The 22,091-nt window shown below is 38.7% G+C and overlaps 1 protein-coding gene across 5 annotated transcripts in view; it reads left to right on the top strand.

The window, feature by feature from the left end:
• BICC1 (BicC family RNA binding protein 1) overlaps positions 1–22,091 on the top strand; it is a 293,760-nt gene that overhangs the window by 234,955 nt on the left and 36,714 nt on the right. For all 5 annotated transcript variants that reach the window (XM_073886239.1, XM_025850330.2, XM_073886238.1 and 2 more), the window contains exons 4-6: positions 11,812–11,891; positions 13,653–13,811; positions 21,853–21,906. In XM_073886239.1, coding sequence (XP_073742340.1) covers positions 11,812–11,891; positions 13,653–13,811; positions 21,853–21,906 — 293 coding nt within the window. The remainder of the gene's footprint in view (positions 1–11,811; positions 11,892–13,652; positions 13,812–21,852; positions 21,907–22,091) is intronic.

The following is a 22,091-nucleotide window of genomic DNA, read 5'->3' as shown; positions in this document are numbered from 1 at the left end:
TAAAAATATATTTGCATAACAGCCTCTGGGATCAGGGAGGACAGAGAGATGAATGGGGGGGAGGAAGGGAGAGAAAACTGTGTCACAGTTCTCTACTATAGTTGTGAAATTGACTTGTGTTGAACAAGAAGAAATCAATATTTTCAAAAACGTATCTGCTGAGACCTAAGGAATTTTATTCGTAACCTGTATAAGGCATGGCGTCTACCTGTAAAAGTTAGTGCCTTACAAAGAAAGGAGACAAGCACAGATGTTGAATGTGAGCTTCTGTGCTTCACCACCCCCAGCCCCCTGTACATTTTCTCATCAAGAGAAGAAAAGGAATTGGTGGAAAATGTGTTAGCAGTCTTGGTTTGACAGAAAGCAGAATTAACTCCAGAAGATTTAAATAAACTCGAATGAAGGACAAAGTGAAAGGACAAGCAAATAGTTACTAACAGGAGATGAGGCACAAAAACTGGCAAGAGCCAGAAGCCGTGATCCCCCACAGGCTGTGGGGCAAGAAGAGGACAGAGTATTTGGGAGCCCCATGGAAAGGGACTGTGGCAAGGGAGTGCCCAGTGGAGTTGCGCCCACGGAACCGTGCAGCTGCTGCCCGAGATGCTGGTTTGGCTTCCTGGGTACAAAGCAGGGCAGAGCCAACCATGGGGAATGGCCCTGGGGCAGCGGCTCATGGAGCATAACCAGGTACAATCTCAACTCTTGGACTTCCCTGCTGAGAAGACAAATCCTGGTGAAACTGTTTGTTATTAGGGCACTACCTTTGAGGTTATTATTTACTTATATTAATGGGTGGTTTAATCACACCCTGAGAATGATATGTAAATGATGCTTTTCTAAATGTCCTTGCTTGTCGGGACATTGGAGAATTCTTTCAAGAAAGAGCACTGTCCTCCCATTACTAGGATTGTTCTTGTTTCCATTTATTTTGGAAACAGTTGCTGAAGAAAGAAAGAGATGTGGCCATAAATGTTTTAAAAGAATTCCATGTATAGTTAGTGGTGGCCATAAACATATGGTCTTCACCGACTATTTGGACTCTGTTCCAACCATGTCTTTCAACTGCTGTTAACCCTGTCATTCTGTTTCACTCCATTTTCACTGGAGAAGTCTGTGTCCAGAGCTAAAGTACATTGATAATAGATTCAGGGTAATGGCCCAAGTAAAGAGAGGTAAAGTTCAGAAACTGCATGGCAAAAAGCCTGAGAACTGTAGATGAGAAAGAAGGAACTTTTCAAATTGAGAAAACATTTGTCATTATCATTAACTTTTTTTAAAAGATTTTATTTATTCATTTGAGACACAGAGATAGAGAGAAAGAGAGAGTATGAGCAGGGGGAGAGGGCAGAGGGAGAGGGAGAAGCAGACTTCTCACAGAGCAGGGAGCCCGATGCAGGGCTCGATCCCAGGACCCTGGGATCATGACCTGAGCCAAAGGCAGACACTTAACGACCGAGCCACCCAGGCGCCCTATCGTTAACATTTTTAAAGGTCTAAATTTTTAAGGGAATTCTTAAAACACTGTGCTTGGAAAACAAGGAGTTTTGACAAGATTTAAAGTACAAGAATGTGATTTGATCTCAGGACTTTACTGATACAGATAATCTTCTTTTAAGGTACGAGTATTTTTTCCACATTATGAAACTGTACTTTTTCTTTTCTTTTTTTTTTTAAAGATTTTATTTATTTATTTGACAGAGGCATAGTGAGAGAGGGAGCATAAGCAGGCGGAGGGGGAGAGGGAGAAGCAGGCTTCCCGTTGAGCAGGGAGCCCGATGCGGGGCTCGATCCCAGGACCCTGGGATCACGACCTGAGCCGAAGGCAGACGCTTAATGACTGAGCCACCCAGGTGCCCCAAAAGTGTACTTTTTCATGGTAGAAAATACAGAAGAGCTTGAAGCATAAAATAAAATAAAAATTACCTGAGACCTTGTTACTTAAAAGTAATCACTAGTGGTTGTTTTCCTTTATATTCTGCTCATTATATGTGTATCCTTAAAATAAAATGATGGTACTGTGATTCTTTATGAATATTTCCAGTACCTCATTACTCCCCAGGCATTTTGCACCATTTTTTATTTCCATCAAAAGTATGTTTGCCTAACTATATCCTTGTTAGCCTTGTAATTTAAAGTTTCCCCCCAATTTTAAAAATAAAAAATTATTTAGTAAGATTGAACTTTATTCAAGTTTATATATTTCTTGACCATTTTTCTATTGAATCATTTATCCATGCCTTTTGCTTATTTTCCTTTTTTTAATTTATAGGAGCTTTTTGTTTTTAATTTATAGGAGCTCTTTGTAGAGAAAAAAATTTATTTAATAAGATCAATTTCACAAATACTGCATGATTCCACTTCGATTAGTACTTAGAATCTTAAAGGGAGAAAGTAGAATGGTGATTGCTATGGGCTGGGGCAGAGGAGTATTACCTTTGGATAAATGTTTGGGAAATCCTGATTTAAAAGCTGTTAGACCTCAAGGTAACTGTAGATGTTTTTATTAAGAAAAATAAAGGACCATTTTGAAGTTATTTGATAATTTAATTTATAATTTTTTTGCCCCAGAAGATCTAAATCTCTAAGGACTGAGAGATTAAGATCCTTCGTTCCAGCTTACTCAAAAGAGTTCTCAGAAAAGTATGAAAGAAACAAATAACATACAGAATAATGTTACAGTGGAAGAAAGGGATATGACAATTGTCTTCACTATGTGTGATGTGTAAAAAAACAATAATTAATGGCTTTTCCGCTAGTCTGTAGGAAGCGGGAATAAGAAGAAAGGATTGGCAGATAGACATTTTCCCAATAATTGAAGGCTCATTTACTTAGCATTAGGTACTTTCAGTTTTCATGAAAATTACTAACTTTCCTGATATCATGAACAAGCTTGAAATAGTCTTTAATACCCAGAGTCACACGGACCCTTAATTAACTGCTCTTCAGTGCAATCTGTGAAACTTTCTCACTAGATCTTACAACAAAGATGAAAAAGTTGGAAAATTTTTATGCCAGTCCCAGGCTGGCAAGTTACTTTTAGAACTAAATTCCTACGAGTTTTGCTGTTTCTTACATACATCCTTAATTGTGCCTCAAATATCTTCAGAAGACAGAATTTCTGGTTTTTAAATTTCTTCTCTTAGTAAGCTGGAAGTAAAACAAACAGGTTGTGCATGTTGTATGATGTGGTCTTCGTTGATGGTACTTTGTCTGAAGTGTGTGAACCCTGAAATGCATGGTTGCTTTTTGGTAATGGCAGCCAACAGTTTTGTGTTAGGATTTTTCACGAAAAGTCCCAGCTGTTGTAAAAGGAACAGTCTGCCCTGGCCATAGATAACAGCCCTTTGGGTTTAGACCACAGGCAATACCACTGGGACCTTCCATGTACACTGTGAACATCAGTATTCCTTGGAGAGGGAATGACGATTAGTCACTTCTGGCTCCTCGAAATTCTTGCGTAACTTGTTGTTACGTCAGTATAGTGTCCAGGGGAGGCTTTATCTTGGCACACACCTCCGTCCCCACTGCCACCATGCTCCCTACTTCATCAGATGGACCACTGAGTATGGGACTGGGACTCCTGTTCCATTCAGTTTGGGTTCTCCTTCCTCATCCTGGGTCCTTGCATTACTGTTTTTATCATGCCTTGTGTCTTGGGCTTTGTTCCCACTGTGACAGGAGCTGTCCATCTCTAGCTCATATGTATGTGCCTCCCTTGTGGGAACCTAGCACTGCCGATGCTTTCTGTAGAATTGTTAACATACAAATCATTCAGACGATTCCAGATCTCCTCCTGGCACATAAGTTTCCTTTCCTCCCCCTTGCCAGAATCCTCGTCTTTATCTCTGGAATATAAAGCTCGGATGCCAAAAGCCTTCAGAAACTAATTGAGTTAGGCTTTGTGTTTTTAGCTTTCTTTTTCCACACTCCATGTTCCCAAGCTAGATTTCTCTTGTGCTTTGGATTTTTCTTGCCCTCTTTCTGCCTGAACAGCAACTCTGCAGTTATGCTTGGTGTTTAGTTTACATGTGTAAGATAAGGTGGTTTGTAAGATAAGGTAGTTTACTCTTTTCTAATTCTCACACTTCTAAAATCCACCTGTTCTTGATTATTTCACCTGTTATGCCTTGATTTTGCTTTATACTTTGTTTGCATTTCATTATTCTTCTCTGAAATTATTTCTAGTTTTTGCTGAGTCCATATAACTTATTTCTGACTACATAAACAGCTTTGATATGGTACATGGGGATCTTAACAGAGAAGAGGCATGTGCCCAATCTACCCCTTCCCTCTCTCATCCCTTATTTCCTCCTAAAGTTGAAACAAGACACAACAATTAGAAGAGCATACTGTCACTATATTTTGAATGCTTTTATTGCTGATTATATTGGAGATACTGGCATTCTATCAGTAAAAGTTCTTGTGTGTCTTCTAGCTAGCTGTGAATTTTCAAAGGGTAATAGCTCTTTTCTACCTAGGTGATAAAGGGTCCATTGGCTCCATCTTGGTATGTGAATGCACCCTTTCATTCAGCAAAAACCTGCCTAAAAGTGCTCATTACCATAGTGATGAGGGCACCTCATCTCCAATTATTGCCCAATAGTTGAACTGAGAAACGTCTTGAAGAACTTGTCATACTTTCTATCTTTTGATTTGCTCCTGTCACTTATACCACTATCGTGTCAAGAACATACTTCCTCTGTTGAGTATTAAGTTTCATTCTGCCAAATGGAATTTTGATAGGAATTCCTGGGGCATCGTGGTGTGTAAACTGATTATGGGTAACAATGGAAACATCTTTTTCTCATGAAAAATAGGTTTTTTATTTTAAAACACACACCAGTTAGAATGGCAAAAATTGACAAGGCAAGAAACAACAAATGTTGGAGAGGTTGTGGAGAAAGGGGAACCCTCTTACACTGTTGGTGGGAATGCAAGTCGGTGCAGCCACTTTGGAAAACAGTGTGGAGGTGCCTCAAAAAATTAAAAATAGAGCTACCCTATGACCCAGCAATTGCACTCCTGGGTATTTACGCCAAAGACACAGATGTAGTGAAAAGAAGGGCCATATGCACCCCAATGTTCATAGCAGCAATGTCTGCAATAGCCAAACTGTGGAAAGAGCTGAGATGCCCTTCAAAAGATGAATGGATAAAGAAGATGTGGTCCATATATACAATGGAATATTACTCAGCCATCAGAAGGGATGAATACCCAACTTTTACATCAATGTGGATGGGACTGGAGGAGATTATTATTATTATGCTAAGTGAAATAAGTCAAGGAGAGAAAGTCACTTATCATATGGTTTCACTTATTTGTGGAACATAAGGAACAGCATGGAGGACATTAGGAAAAGGAAGGGAAAAAGGGGGGGGAATCGGAGGGAGAGATGAACCATGAGGGACTATGGACTCTGAGAAACAAACTGAGGGTTCTAGAGGGGAGGGGGGTGGGGCGATGGGTTAGCCTGGTGATGGGTATTAAGGAGGGCACGTACTGAATGGAGCACTGGGTGTTATACGCAAACAATGAATTGTGGAACACTACATCAAAAACTAATGATGTAATGTATGGTGACTAACATAACATAAAACATATTTGCTTTTGCATTTCTTTCTGTTCTCATTCCCCTTCTCTTCTAATTTATTAAGAAGCAGATTTTTTTCTATTTTAAAATAAGATAACGATTATTTTATGCCTTATTCTAAAGCAACATAGTTGGTTTAGGGAATGCCTGCAACAGGTAGATTTGTTTTTTTTCTTGATCCAATTGTAATATCTGATGTGTTATAGCTGCTCACGAACATTTTGCCTTTAATATTTGTAGCTTGGGTTCTTCTACCTACTCTCCAAATATACTCTTTACTTTCTTATTCTAACTCAGTTTATTAGAATTCTTGTCATCAAAGAGCATTCCTTGAAAGAATCTGGAGTCTATATTACTGGCTATAAAATCACTTAAAGTGCATTGACTTATTGTCATTCTGTTTCATTTCTTTAAAATAATTTCCAGTAAGATTTAATGAGTTAGTTCAGGTTGTCTCTATCTCTTGCTAAAGTATATACGTTCACTTAAAAATGTGATCTCGGTATGTTACTTGACTTATATATAAGATTTTTGTTTAAAAAAGAAAGTATTTCTCAAGAGGTCAGAAGGAAACTTGTGTTTCACAGGAAAAATATGGCCCATGGCCCCATGACCATGAACTTTGTTGATCAGCAGTGACTTGCCAACTTACTGGAACGGTGATCGAAGCAGCACATGGATTGGGTGGTATCTAATTTGGAACCATGACACGGTTCAGATAGGGTTTGAAGGAGACTTCCATCTCCATATGTGGCTTCCCCTGCATTTGTTTAGTGCCTACAAGCACATTATTCAGGAAATGCCAGTGGGGCGAATACCGAATTTCATCTGTATTGATGCAGAATTGCACATTCTTGGAGTGTGCAAAACAAGAGGAAAGCCCAAGCTATGGTCTCTGAAGCCAGTCATGGATCATGGCAGATCACTATTTCACACATTTGTGTTTACTGCCTAATGTTTGAGGCTCTTGGAAACATTTAGATTGTGATGTCTCAGGTGAGCTACTTATGAAATACCAAAACTTGGAAAATAAAGTTATTTATGAGGGTAGTTTTATTTAAGAATGTTATAGTACTGCTTCACACCAAAGACATTTACATTTATTTGAAAGTATAATGATGTTCTGACCAAACTCCCTCATTGAAGAAACTCTACTCCAGAGATGCAGTGACTTTTCCAAGGTAACAGATCTTGTTTATGACTTACTTATGATTCAGAACTTATCATAATTGTGGAATCTATATATTTTCCCCCACAATGTGAAAGGAATCTATTGCAGAGTCAGTCATTAAAACTTTTAATATATTCTGTGTGATATCTGCTGGCTTTTCAGAGCATTTCCTTATATGATCCAAGTCGGCCAGTACCCGTGAGATGTCCAGGGCTTTTTCTGAGTCTTGGTTTATATTGTCTTTTTGATAAAATCCTTACCCTACAGTCAGTCTTCTTATTAAAAAAAAAAATTGCCCATTACTGCTTTGGAACTAACTACTTGCTAGCTATGGATATATTCTCAGTGGTTGTAGGGAATTTCAGAGGAAGTTAGGGATGCCTCTCTGCCTGTCAATGCTGACCACTTCTAACAGTGTTGATGGACCCAGCCCCAGCCAATGTCCTTCCTCTTAGATGGTTTTCAAGGCTAAGACTTTTTAGGAAGAACTTGAAATAAAAAGTGAAGAGAGCTCCAAGCCAAAAGAAAGTGAATTCTGTCCACTGCTCTCTTCCTATGGATTTGAGGCCAGTTTGACAGTTTTATATAGATTCATAAAATTTACCAAAGCCATCTTGATTTCAGGCCATGATATGGAACTTTTCCCTGTAAACAAAAGTGCAACTCTAATATTATGTCTTTTATTCTGGGTGTTGTGGGTGGGAGGAGTTAGGTTAGTTAAACAAGGGATTTTCTGTTGTTTTCTCTCTCCAAGAGAACCTGCTGAGAATGAAAGCATTGCTTTGATTTTTTGGTGTTGAATCTTTTCGGAACAACACTCAGTCATGGAGACAGGAAAGTAGCTGTCAACAGATCATTGGTGAAACTATGATGGCTTAAATTCATCGTATGTCAATAACCCATTACTTTCTATAGCATAATAAATACAATGAAAGGGCTGACATAAGTCTTTCCTGTAGATTTTGCTGTGGGATAGGAATGAAATGGAAAGGAGGTTTAAGGTTGCGGAGAGAAGGAAAAGGCAATAAAAATTTATACTAATGTTTCCAGGAATGGGAATGTTTCCAAGGATGGGAAACCAGAGAGTACAACCAGAGTACCAAGAGATAATCTTTTAAAACCATAACTAAACTTCACTTAAGTTCATATAAACATACCAACCCTTTTAAATATATATCTTTACTGAAAATATGGTTTTTAGCCTGTATTCTTATAAAAACAATTGTTGCCTTATCAACTCCTTATGAATTTCCATATGGAAGTCATAAAAACCTTTTTTTGCTCAAAGGTTTAGCTCTTTTGCAGTATACACATATAAAATACCCATTTCTTACCCATGTCCATACAGCTTCATAATAACTTATTGAAGGTTGGATCACCATCTGGTCTTCCTCTCTTCCATAGGATTACACCACAGAGATATGAACAGATTGATAGGGCAGGAATCTAAAAATCAAAAATCTGGATGGACATCTGAGAGTTCTCTGTATTTTTATAGAGGTAGTGAGTTAAAAATATTTGAAGTCAAAACTGCTCTGGGAAGTGCAGGACATATGATCCACCTTAGATACGAAGTTTAGGCTCTCGCATGGATTTCCATCTCCTCCTTCTCTGTAGCCATTTCCAAAAATAGGGGCACCTTCAGCCCATTCACCTACTGTTTAATGGGTATCTACTACTTGTCTGGCACTGTGAAGTTTTAAAACCAATTAAGACAATCCTTGTATTTAGAGAGCTTGAGGGTTGATTATAAAGCATTGGATACTATTTTTAGAGCAAATATCTCAAAACTTTCATGCCCAAATTGGTGGTGTCCCCCAAAGCAGTTATTTTGAGGCAGGGGAAGAAGACTATACACTTATTCCTTATTACTCTGTTGTCTTCCAGCCACCTTCATAGCTGACCCTATTCTCTTATGTTTATTAATATAGCCAATCCTAAGTAAAACCTCAGCCCCTTGCACGGATACATTTAAATTGTGAAATATAACATTCATTGACTATAAAGAACTGAATTTCAGGGTTTGAAATAAACACATTAAGTTCAGCCTGGAATAAGGGCTCACATCCTGTAGGTATCTTTTAAGCAAGGGCAAAGGAAGGAATGAGGAAGACACTATTATTGGCCACATTAGCAATCTAAACCAGAATATTGTCGTGATTGTTTTTCTCTGTACTTATGAGACTTGATTATTTAAAGAACCATTTTCCAAACAAGTGCTGATTTGGGTCCTGGAGATTTTCTTGATGTTACATGTTGGTGACTGTGTGTTGTGTTATCTCTATGTCCATTGATAATTTATATTTTTAGGTCACTAGATGGCACTCTTTCACTTTGAAATAAAATGTATTTTCCATTGCGGCTTTTGCTTTTTATTTTATTGTTCTTTTGATACTGAGATGGTAGAAAATCAAATTCTTTCATAAATTGGATCTGAGGCTTCCTGTCCCTCTATAAGTGCATAGGAATTTTAATGTGATTATCCAACCTGTACAAGTAATAGGTTTTCAGATTAGCATACCACTCAATACTTAACTGTTAATTTATTTTGTAAGAAAATACATTTTTCCCCTGTAGAACCATTTTATGTTGTATATACTTGGCTGATACATAAGACACTACAATTATATTTTTTATGTGGTTTCACCTGTTCTGTCCTATACATGATTGAAAAATGACTTGGGAAACAAACAAAATGCCAATTACCGGATCCTGGAGACCCAGGAACGTATATTTTAGCAAGTGCTACATTTGAGTGCAATCAGGTATGTTTTGAGAAATGCCAGGTTCTAATCCCCCAGTAGTAAGCATTTTCAGTGGAGATTAACGTCAGGATCAGCTGACAGTAATTGAAACCAAAGTCAAAGATAGCAGGGATCAAAACTTTGAATGTAGATAGCTCGTAATGTAAATATTGCCTAGAGGAGTTATAATGGATATAATAAGAATTATTGAAGAAAATGCTTTTTTACATAAGTATGTTAAAGTTGGTGAAAATCTTAGAGGAGAAAAGAGGTTCATGTAAGGATGCACTAAGGAGTAAGCAATGTGAACATGATGCCATACTGACCTGAGGTTGTTTGACATCCGTTTTGCCCTACTTTTAGGCCCGTCACCTCTAATACCTGACATTTCATTTTAGAAGGTTTAAACCAATCTTAGGATCTTTCGTCTTCACAGTGTCCCTGTGACATGGCCAGCATCAGAGGAGGGTTAAAGAACACGGTAAGGAGAAGAGTCTGAGTCCAGGGGCAGCTCCGAGGAGACAGTCTGCAGAGGGCGGGGACGGGGGCTGGCTGGAGGTGACAGCACTGACTCAAATTAAGCACAGCTTGCTGGGATGTCTCCTCAGGAGGCCAGATGCATTCCTGAGCTCTGAAGCTTGGTGCTGCACTGTTGTTGACTATGATTGCTCTGTCCTGGTCTTAAGAGCCTGTAGCTTTAGGACAGGGTTTCCTCCCTCCCTCCCTCCCTCATTTCTTCCCTTTCTTCCTCTCTCTATTTAGTTGCTCATTTTTACCTTATGAATATGACATGCTCTTCATGGCATTGATTTTCAAATGGACTGTTGCATGGGGATAGGTAAGTCACAATATCAGGGGAGTATGTGTAATTTGATAAAATTCCCACCAGGTAATTCTCTTGTCTTATTCTAGAGAATTGATGGTTTGGAAGGACTCAGTTGGAATGGCTTGTTAATTGTAAAAAATGCTCAGCAAACATTTCCTGACCCTGTTGCTAATCTGAAGTGTAGTTCAGTATAGGAAGGACTCAGCAGAGAAGGTGGTGTGTTGTAGGCAGTCAGTAAGGTTGCCATCACTAGTGATGGTGATGACGATGCTCTCTCTGTTATTCAGCTTTATCACTTTAGTGATAACACTTTATCACCAAGGCTAATGGTATAGAACTTCTGGCTTACCCCAAATGGTCTTGGTCTCTGTCAGGCCGACCCATGGGGTAATAGAACATGCTGTTGCAGGGAAGACTTGAAAACCTGACGAGAGACCTGAAGAGACACATCCTCGTCTGGAGTTTGAGCTGTGATGTTTCCCTCCTTGTGAGGATTCCAGCTTCACGAACTGCCTCACCTCCTTTAAGCTTTTACTCAGACCTCACTTTCTCAATGAGGCCTAATGCCCTGACCCCCTCCCACAGCTGGTACTCTTCATCCTTTTGTCTTGTTCTCCTTTTCATAAGTTATGTTCGAGTACATTAAATGATAATTTGTTTATTTGATTCATTTTTGTCTCCCTGTACAAGACTGTAAGCTCCATGTGGACAAGGGTCTTTTTCTTTACTGATATAAACTCCAGCCCCTAGAATAGTGCCTGGTACATAGTAGAGGTTCAGAAAATACTTGCTGTGAATGAATGAATGAATGAATGTTTTCCTTTATAACATTCTGTGCCAGTAATCAATAATATATGTAGTATACTATATGTATATATAGTAGTCATTTAACGCTAATTCTGAATAAATATTAAATATTCCTGAATGAAGATAATGTTTTATTCTGTTAATCTTGACGTGTAAAGATACCTTCTGAATTACATTATCACATGGTTTGAAAGTGTGGATCCAGAGTTGGAAGACATTGGATTATAATGAATGAGCCTCTGAGTGGTTTTCTAGGGCAAGTTACTAAACTGCTCTGTGCCTTAATTTCCTCTGGCAACAACCTTGCAAAGCTGTGGGGTAGATTAAATGAGTTAATGCATTTAAAGCCTTAGATCAGGGCTTGGAATGTAGCAAGAATGTAGTAAGTAATAAATTGCATTTATAGATTCTTCACTCGTTTAAAATATAATTATATGATAAACTTATTTTGCAGTTAAATGGTTTAACAAGCTTTCAGAAGGGAAAACGCCACACAGAAAAATGTACAACTTGGGGATTTTCCATATTCCTCTTTTAATTACAATGTTAACATACCTAAAATGAATCAAATATTGAATTTCTTATGGAATCTCTTTTCTTATATTGTAACATCAATTTTAAAACAAAGAGCTTGGGGGTTTCATATGAGTCCTTTGTTTTTTATTTCTTATAGATCCCCATATTAAGGTTTCTGGAAAGAAAGAAGATGTTAAGGAGGCCAAGGAGATGATCATGTCTGTCTTAGACACAAAAGTAAGTGAATGTTAAGTACACTCAGATGTAAGAACCTTGTCTCTGCAAGGGCTACTTCGTGCTGTTATGAAAAGAACCATTTGGAGAAGAAAAACCAGGAGAAAGTAATGGTGGGTTTTAAAATAAGTATGTATGATTCTACAATGGATGTAAAGTTCTGTTTAAAATTTGAATAGGTTCTCAAGCTGGGTAAATGAGTATTATTATATATACATACATGCACACATGTGTGAGTATGTACATATAAGTACATATGTATGTGTTTGTATGTATATGCCATCTTCAGAAAGAGACATTGACACTGATTAGTATAAAGCAAGTAATGAAGTTTGGAAGAATTAGCATATTTGCCTTTATGATGCCAGAATGATCTTCTATATAGTTGTATATGATGGCATGAAACTTGACACCTTTCTCTTGTAAGTTCTTTCTCTCTCTGCAGGTATAGGTTAGAGAGATAATAGGGAAATTTAGATGTGTAAAAATGTATACTCATTTGTGAGAATTTATTCTGGTAAACACTTCTAAATCACATACGATATGGCAGGCACTTTGCTAATAAGCATCTTACAAATTTGTTTAATGTTCGTAACCAACTCAGCACAGAGATATTAGGGAATTTGCCCAGAATCCAATAGCTAATAAACGAAGAGGTGGGATTTAAATCCAGGCTGTTTGGTTCTTAACCACTATGTGTTGCCACCTGGTATTTCATTGAAATGGTTTCTAATCTCTTCCTTCTTTTTTTCTTTTCTTGTTCTTTTTTATTTTTGAGAATTATTCACCTTACAGTTATTAAATATTCTAGAATCTTTTCCCAAAAAGAATTATCTTTTTCCTGTACTTCAAATGTTAAACTAAAAGAACTAAATTTAAAAATCAAAGTATTTAATGGATATAAGTTTAAAATTTAAGAATTAAGACTATTTAAAAACCATTGATATTTTTAACATCTTGTTGTATTTTGACTTGTTAATTTTACTTTCTGAGGACTGAAGAATTTTTATATCAGTCTTACAAATGAGAAAAGATTTCATGTCTTTATAATTTTACAATACTGAATTTCCCAAAATTAAGTACACAGATTCTAATGTGATCACAATTATTCATTATGTCTTAGAATTTTACGTTTTGCTTTATTATAACTAATATTACACTTTGTCGTGGTTTAAGTAAGCCATGTCACTGCTGGAGCTCTGTGCTTTCTTAGCCCTTCCTCATTCTTCCTATCACTGAGAATAACAGGTCTGCTCTGTAAAGTTTGACCTACAGTAATAGACAAGGTGTGAAAACAATGCTTAAAAATACTTTCTTATTCAGTTTTGAGTTTTATTTTTATTTCTGTCACAGTTCAACACTCCTACTAACCTACATATATTCAATCTTGTAATTATTTTCATCTGTTTTTAGTTATTTGAATTAAATGTTTCATGAGTCATGTCTGTTAAAGAAAAAACTGAATAATTTATTTGTAATTATGCCTGACCTTATTTAAATGCTGTTTTCCAAAAAGTTATCTTGGTAAAAAGTATATCTTTCTATTTCTTCTGACAAATTTGTCTTAAAGTGAAAATTTATTTTTTATAGCCAAAGAGAAATAGAAAGTATACGTTTATAGATTAAGATGACATTACCAAGAAATCTGTAAGATTTCCCACAGGGTCACTTTTTGTTAGTGCTGTTCCCTTGGAGAAAAAGTGTTTTAAAGAGTTGTTCCTTTCTTTATCATGCATCAAGAATTAATACATTGTTTCCATATAGAGCAATCGAGTCACCTTGAAGATGGATGTTTCACATACAGAACATTCCCATGTAATTGGCAAAGGAGGCAACAATATTAAAAAAGTGATGGAGGAAACAGGATGCCACATCCACTTTCCAGATTCCAACAGGAATAACCAAGCAGAAAAAAGCAACCAGGTGCTTTGTCTTTTCGCATGAACTGTTATGGAACAAATTAAAACTTTAATTTTCCATATGCATATCTTTTTTGGGAGATGAAAGCAAAAAAAAATAACCATACATACCATATGATCTTTTTTTTAAATTTTATTTTATTATGTTATGTTAGTCGCTATATAATACATCATTAGTTTTTGATGTAGTGTTCCATGATTCACCCAGTGCTCCATGCAGTACGTGCCCTCCTTCCTTAATACCCATCACTGGGCTAACCCCTCCCTTCCTCCCCCTCCCCTCTAAAACCCTCAGATTGTTTCTCAGAGTCCATAGTCTCTCATGGTTCATCTCTCCCCCCAATTCCCCCCTTCATTTTTCCCTTCCTTCTCCTAATGTCCTCCATGCTGTTCCTTATGTTCCATAAATAAGTGAAACCATATGATAAGTGACTTTCTCTGCTTGACTTATTTCACTTAGCATAATCTCCTCCAGTCCCATCCATGTTGATGTAAAAGTTGGGTATTCATCCTTCCTGATGGCTGAGTAATATTCCATTGTATATATGGACCACATCTTCTTTATCCATTCATCTGTTGAAGGGCATCTCGGCTCTTTCCACAGTTTGGCTATTGTAGACATTGCTGCTATGAACATTGGGGTGTATATGGCCCTTCTTTTCACTACATCTGTGTCTTTGGGGTAAATATCCAGGAGTGCAATTGCTAGGTCATAGGGTAGCTCTATTTTTTTTTAAGATTTTATTTATTTATTTATTTGAGAGAGCAAGAATGAGAGGGAGAGGGAACACATGAGAGGGGGGAGGGTCAGAGGGAGAAGCAGACTCCCTGCTGAGCAGGGAGCCCAATGCAGGACTCGATCCCGGGACTCCGGGATCATGACCTGAGCCGAAGGCAGTCGCTTAACCAACTGAGCCACCCAGTGCCCCAGGTAGCTCTATTTTTAATTTTTTGAGGCACCTCCACACTGTTTTCCAAAGTGGCTGCACCGACTTGCATTCCCACCAACAGTGTAAGAGGGTTCCCGTTTCTCCACAACCTCTCCAACATTTGTTGTTTCTTGCCTTGTCAATTTTTGCCATTCTGACTGGTGTAAGGTGGTATCTCAACGTGGTTTTGATTTGAATTTCTCTGATGGCTAATGATGAACATTTTTTCATGTGTCTGTTAGCCATTTGTATGTCTTCTTTGGAGAAGTGTCTGTTCATGTCTTCTGCCCATTTTTTGACTTGATTATTTGTTTTTTGGGTATTGAGTTTGAGAAGTTTTTTATAGATCTTGGATACCAGCCCTTTATCTGTAGTGTCATTTGCAAATATCTTCTTCCATTCTGTGGGTTGCCTCTTTGTTTTATTGACTATTTACTTTGCTTTGCAGAAGTTTTTTATTTTGATGAAGTCCCCAAAGTTCATTTTTGCTTTTGTTTCATTAGCCTTTGGAGATGTATCTTGAAAGAAGTTGCTGTGGCCGATGTCAAAGAGGTTACTGCCTTCTCCTCTAGGATTTTGATGGATTCCTGTCTCACATTGAGGTCTTTCATCCATTTTGAGTTTATCATTGTGTATGGTGTTAGAGAATGGTCCAGTTTCATTTTTCTGCATGTGGCTGTCCAGTTTTCCCAACACCATTTATTGAAGAGACTGGCTTTTTTCCATTGCATATTTTGTCCTGCTTTGTCGAGGATTATTTGACCATAGAGTTGAGGGTCCATATCTGGGCTCTTTATTCTTTTCCATTGGTCTGTATGTCTGTTTTTGTGCCAGTACCACACTGTCTTGGTGATCACTGCTTTGAATATAGCTTGAAATCGGGCAACGTGAAGCCCCCAGCTTTGTTTTTCTTTTTCAACATTTCCTTGGCGATTCGGGGTCTTTTCTGATTCCATGCAGATTTTAGGATTGTTTGTTCCAGCACTTTGAAAAATGTCATTGGAATTTTGATCGGGATGGCATTGAAGGTATAGATTGTTCTGGATAGCATAGACATTTTGACAATGTTTGTTCTTCCAATCCATGAGCATGGAATGTTTTTCCATCTTTTTGTGTCATCTTCAATTTCTTTCATGACTGTTCTGTAGTTCCTAGAGTATAGATCCTTTACCTCTTTGGTTAGGTTTATTCCGAGATATCTTATAGTTTTTGGTGCTATTGTAAATGGAATCATTTCTCTAATTTCTCTTTCTACAGTTGCATTGTTAGTATATAAGAAAGCAACTGATTTCTGTGCATTGATTTTGTATTCTGCCACATTACTGAATTGCTGTATGAGTTCTAGTAATTTAGGGGTGGAATCTTTTGGGTTTTCCACATAAAGTATCATGTCATCTGCGAAAAGAGAGAGTTTGACTTCTTCTTTGCCAATTTGGATAACTTTTATTTCTTTTTGTTGTCTCATTGCTGTTGCTAGGATTTCTAGTACTATGTTGAACAGTAGTGGCAAGAGTGGGCATCCTTGATGTGTTCCTGATCTTAAGGGAAAGGCTCTCAGCTTTTCCCCATTGAGGATGACATTCACTGTGGGTTTTTCATAGATGGATTTTATGAACTTGAGGAATGTTCCTTCTATCCCTATGCTCTGTGAAGAGTTTTAATCAGGAAAGGATGCTGTATTTTGTCAAATGCTTTTTCTGTATCAATTGAGAGGACCATATGGTTCTTCTCTCTCCTCTTATTAATGTGTTCTATCACATTGATTGATTTGGAAATGTTGAACCACCCTTGCATCCTGGGGATAAATCCCATTTGGTCATGGTGGATGATTCTTTTAATGTATTGTTGGATCCTGTTAGCTAGGATTTTGTTGAGGATTTTGGAATCCATATTCATCAGTGATATCTGTTTGAAATTCTCCTTTTTGATGGGGTTTTTGCCTGGTTTAGGGATTAAGGTAATGCTGGCCTCATAGAATGAGTCTGGAAGCTTTCCTTCTGTTTCTATTTTTTGAAACAGCTTCAGGAGAATAGGTATTATTTCTTCTTTGAATGTTTGGTAGAATTCCCCAGGGAATCCATCAGGCCCTGGACTCTTGTTTTTTGGGAGGTTTTTGATCACTGCTTCAATCTCGTTACTGGTTATTGGCCTAGTCAGGTTGTCAATTTCTTCCTGTTTCAGTCTTGGGAGTTTATAGGTTTCCTGGAAGGCATCCATTTCATCCAGCTTGCTCAGTTTATTGGCATATAGTTGTTGATAATAATTTCTAATAGTTGTTTCTATTTTCTTGGTGTTAGTCGTGATCTCTCCCCTTTCATTCATAATTTTATTAATTTGGGTCCTTTCTCTTTTCTTTTGGATAAGTCTGGCCAGTGGTTTATCAATCTTATTAATTCTTTCAAAGAACAGCTTTGAGTTTCGTTGATCTGACCTACTGTGTTTCTGGTTTCTAATTCATTGATCTCTGCTCTGATCTTAATTATTTCTAATTCATGCCTTAGGCATCATTTGTTGCTTTTTCTCTAGTTCTTTAAGGTGTAGAATTAGTTGGTGAATTCGGGACTTTTCTAATTTTTTGAGGGAGGCTTGGATGGGTATGTATTTCCACCTTAGGACCGCCTGTGCAGTATCCCATAGGTTTTGGACCAATGTGTTTTCATTCTCATTGGTTTCCATGAATTGTTTAAGTTCTTCTTTGATTTCCTGGTTGACCCAAACATTCTTGAGCAGAGTGGTCTTTAGCTTCCAAGTGTTTGAATTTCTTCCAAATTTTTTCTTGTGATTGAGTTCATTTTAAAGCATTATGGTCTGAGAATATACAAGGAATAATCTCAGTCTTTTGGTATCGGTTGAGACCTGATTTGTGACCTAGTATGTGGTCTATTCTGGAGAAAGTTCCATGTGCACTAAAGAAGAATGAGTATTCTGTTATTTTAGGGTGGAATGTTCTGTATATACCTATGAGGTCCATCTGGTCCAGTGTATCATTCAAAGCTCTTGTTTCTTTGTTGATTTTCTGCTTAGATGATCTGTCTATTGCTGAGAGTGGAGTACTGAGGTCTCCCACAATTAACATTTTGTTATCAATATGACTATTTTGGTTAACAGTTGGCTTATGCTGATGACTGCTCCCATATTGGGGGCATAGATATTTACAATCATTAGATCTTCTTGTTGGATAGACCCTTTAAGAATGATATAGTGTCTTTCTGTGTCTCTAACTACAGTCTTTAGTTTAAAATGTAATTTGTCTGGGGGTGCCTGGGTGGCTCAGTCGTTAAGTGTCTGCCTTCGGCTCAGGTCATGATCCCAGGGTCCTGGAACCGAGCCCCGCATCAGGCTCCCTGCTCCATGGAAAGCCTGCTTCTCCCTCTCTCACTCCCCTTGCTTTTGTTCCCTCTCTCGCTGTCTCTCTCTCTCTCTGTCAAAAAAATAAAAACATCTTAAAACAAAATCTAATTTGTCTGATATAAGAATTGCTACCCCAGCTTTCTTTTGAGGTCTGCTGGCATGGAAGATGGATCTCTATCGCTTCACTTTCAGTCTGGATGTATCTTTAGGTTCAAAATGAGTCTCTTGTAGACAACATTTGGATGGGTCCTATCTTTTTATCCAATCTGCAACCCTGTGCCGTTTTATGGGAGCATTTAGGCTGTTCACGTTGAGAGGTATTATTGAAAGATATGAATTAATTGTCATCATGTTGCCTGTGAAGACCTTGTTTTTATAGATTGTCCCTGTGAATTTCTTTTCTGTATCACTCTTGGGGTCTTTCTCCTTTTATAGAGCCCCCCCTTAATATTTCTTGCAGGGCCAGCTTAGTGGTCACATACTCTTTCAGTTTCTGCTGGTCTTGGAAGCTCTGCATCTCTCCTTCCATTCTAAATGACAGCCTTGCCGGATAAAGTATTCTTGGCTGCATGTTCTTCTTGTTTAGTACCCTGAATATGTCTTGCCAGGCCTTTCTGGCTTGCCAGGTCTCTGTGGATAGGCCTGATGTTATTCTGATGTTCTTCCCTCTCTACATAAGGAATCTCTTCCCCCTAACTGCCCTTAAGATGGTTTCCTTGGTTCTAAGGTTTGCGAGTTTTACTGTTACATGCCAGGGTGTTGGCCTGTTTTCCTTGATCTTGGGAGGGGTTCTCTCTGCCTCTAGGACATGAATGTTTGTTTCATTCCCCAGATTAAGGAAGTTCTCAGCTATGATTTGCTCAAATATATCTTCTAGTCCTCTCTCCACCCCCTTAGATCCATAATTCTGACATTGGAACATTTCATGGTGTCACTTATTTCTCTGGTTCTATTTTCATGGATTCGGAGTTGTTTTTCCCTGACCTCCTCTTTTCCCTTTTTGTCTATTAATTGGCCTTCTAGGTCACTAATTCGTTCTTCTGCCTTGCTTACCCTAGCTGTTAGATTATCTAGATTAGATTGGATCTCATTGATAGTATTTTTAAGTTCTGCCAATTCAGCTTTCATTTCTGCCCTTAGAGACTCTATGTTGCCATTAATTGATTTCTCCATTCTAGCTATTGTCTTCACAATTATTAGCCTGAATTCCATCTCTGACATCTTGGTTATATGTGAATCCTTTTGTAAATCTGTGGCATAAGTCATAGTCTCTGAGTCTTTTCCTATTTTGGGGGTTCCTCCTCCTAGTCATTCTGTTGAGGGGTGGTTTAGGGAATGTATAGAGTCCAAATTATTGATCACAACCCAAGCAAGATGCACCTGTTTTCTAGGGACCTTAGGGTTGCTGGCCTCTTGTTTTCCCAGCCTGTCTTTTGGGGGAGGCGCCTGCTGTGCTGTTACTCAGGCAGCCCTGTTTGGGCAGAAGTGCCCTGCCCCCTGTGGCGGGGGGTAGGCTGAGTGAAAACCAGTTTTGGGGGGCTTTTGTTCTCTGGCGGCTTTCCGCGTTTCTTCCGAGAGTCAGAGCAGAAGAGACTGTTTCCAACCCTCTGCCTCAGAGCAGAAAGATCGCAGTCTGTTCTTCAGTGAGCTCTCCAGGCCATACTATCTTCGTCTCTGTCTGTGCTGCTATAAACTGCAGTGTCCTGGGTTGTGTGCCCCTCAGCAGCACTCCCAGTCCTCACCTCCAGGTTGGGGCACGTCTCTGCCCTTTGTGCTTCTAAAACTGCCAGCTGCCCCCAGTTTGCATGTGCAGCTCTGCTTCTCTGGTTTCCATTCGGGGGACTGCCCTAAAGTCCTTTCCCTGCCGCTACTGGTCTGCGAGTCTGTGCCCCGTCCCCAGCGTGGGAGGCTGTCGCTCACCAGCGGTGTAGGATCCCCATGGCCACGCTCCCTCCCACTGCTGTTTATCCTCCGATATCTGCCTGCGGGATCATGGCTCCCTGCTTCGAACCTTGAAATTAACTGCCTGCCATATTCTGTTTGTGGAGATCCAGATCTATCTTCTTACAGCTCAGGCTGTTTTATTGGGTGTTCAGAGTGGTCTGGTAGATATCCAGCTCAATTCTGGGGACTGGTTGGAATAGGGTCCCCTACTCCTCTGCCATCTTTTCCTATCTGTGAACTCAGTGCTTAGGGGCCCTCCCACGGGCTCTGCCACTTAAGCTTCCGGAAATCCAAACTGGCTATCCATACCCTATGATCTTACTAATATGTGGAATCTAAAAAAAATCAAATGAATAAACAAAAAGCAGAAGCAGACCTATAAATGCAGAGAACAAACCGATGGTTTCCAGAGGAGAGGGTGGTGGGGAGATGGGCAGCATGGTTGAAGGGGAGTGGGAGGTACAGGCTCCCGGTTATGAGACGAATAAGTCATGGGAATAAAAGGCCCAGCATAGAGAAGATAGCCAGTGGTATTGGAATAGCAATGGTGAGCATGTCGTAACTTACAGAGTTGTCAAATCACTATGTTGTACACCTGAAACTAATGTAACATTATGTGTCAACTAGACTCAAAAAATAAAAATAAAAAAGAATGTATGTCTCTTTCCAAGTAGACTGAAGGTGCTCTACTTTTTTAAAGAGATGACTTGTAGGTAGGCTATAAACTTTTCATCTCTAAATGGTTGTAGAAGAGAGGGAGCACTGTAAATGTGACAGCAACATAAAGTGAAGTCCCTGAGGCAAGGCCCAGAGAACATTATGTTAGGAAAGGACCTGGAACCTTGCCTACTGCAAGCACATGTCCACTGTGGGGATTCTGTCCATAGCATCATACGTGTGGTTCTGCAGGGTGTGCCACATCACCTTCGAAGAGGCAGTGCCCAAGTGCTCGTCTTCCTCACATTGACTGAATTATGTCTCTCTTTAGTTTATACACATTTTTCTAATTTTTGTGTTTGAAAACTAATGAAACTCACCTGTCCATACATTTTCAGTACCTGAAGATCAGATAGTATTATTTGTGTTATTTGGAAGTTTCCTCTCTAATCTAATCACAGTACTAGAAACTGTCAACCACAAAGATGAGTAAGATAACAGTCTTTTCTCTGTGGGGACTAATGGTGACAGTGACACATACATAAAGAAAGCAAGGGCAGTATTCCAAATATTTGACAATTGGTATGGCATGGGGTATAGTCTATCAGGAACAGTGCGCTGGAGCCCCACACCTTTACCCTCATGCCAAGATTAATTCTTTAGTTGATGGATCATGGGAAAGTCCAGGGGATCCCGGGAGAGAGCTGGAGATAGTATTGGAGCAAAGATTTTTTTTTTTTTTAACCAACTAGAATGAAGTAGTTCAATATTTTGAGTACTTATTGCAGCAATAACATTGTATAGTGATTCACAGTACAGATTTGATATACACTATGCAGAGTTTAAACAAAAGATAGAAAATGCAGTGAACAAGAGAAATAATAAAGTGGGCAGGATGGCATTATGGGGACTGCGAAGTTTTAGGTAAGTCCAGGGGTTGATGTAAATCAGTTGACACAAATCAGCTAAGGAGCTCAATAAAATGCAAATTATGATTAAGTAGGACTGGGTTGGTGCCTGAGATCCTTCATTTTTAACAAGCTCCCAGATAATGGCAATGCTGTTTTTTCCTAGGTGACATTTTGAGTGGCAAGGGTGTAGATGACTGGAAAAGCAGATGTGGGCTCAATTGAAATCTAACTCTGTATTTTCTTATTTTTGCAGGTATCTATAGCAGGACAACCAGCAGGAGTAGAATCTGCCCGAGTTAGAATTCGGGTAACTATTTACTACTTTAATACTGTAAATCAGTATCGGCAATGGTTGCATCATAAGGCAATAAAAATATCTTAATGTATCAATTTATAACCAAATCATATGTTCAATAGTTAGGAAATAGTGACAGAAGTTGTTTTAATGTGTTGAAGGTGTTTCTTAGAGATATTCCAGATTATACCTGACTC

This window comes from Callorhinus ursinus, unplaced genomic scaffold (genome assembly GCF_003265705.2).
Source record: "Callorhinus ursinus isolate GAN/ISIS: 27379988/994484 unplaced genomic scaffold, GSC_fseal_2.0 scaffold69, whole genome shotgun sequence".
Lineage (NCBI taxonomy): Eukaryota > Metazoa > Chordata > Mammalia > Carnivora > Otariidae > Callorhinus > Callorhinus ursinus.
This window is presented reverse-complemented; position numbering and strand designations above follow the sequence as displayed.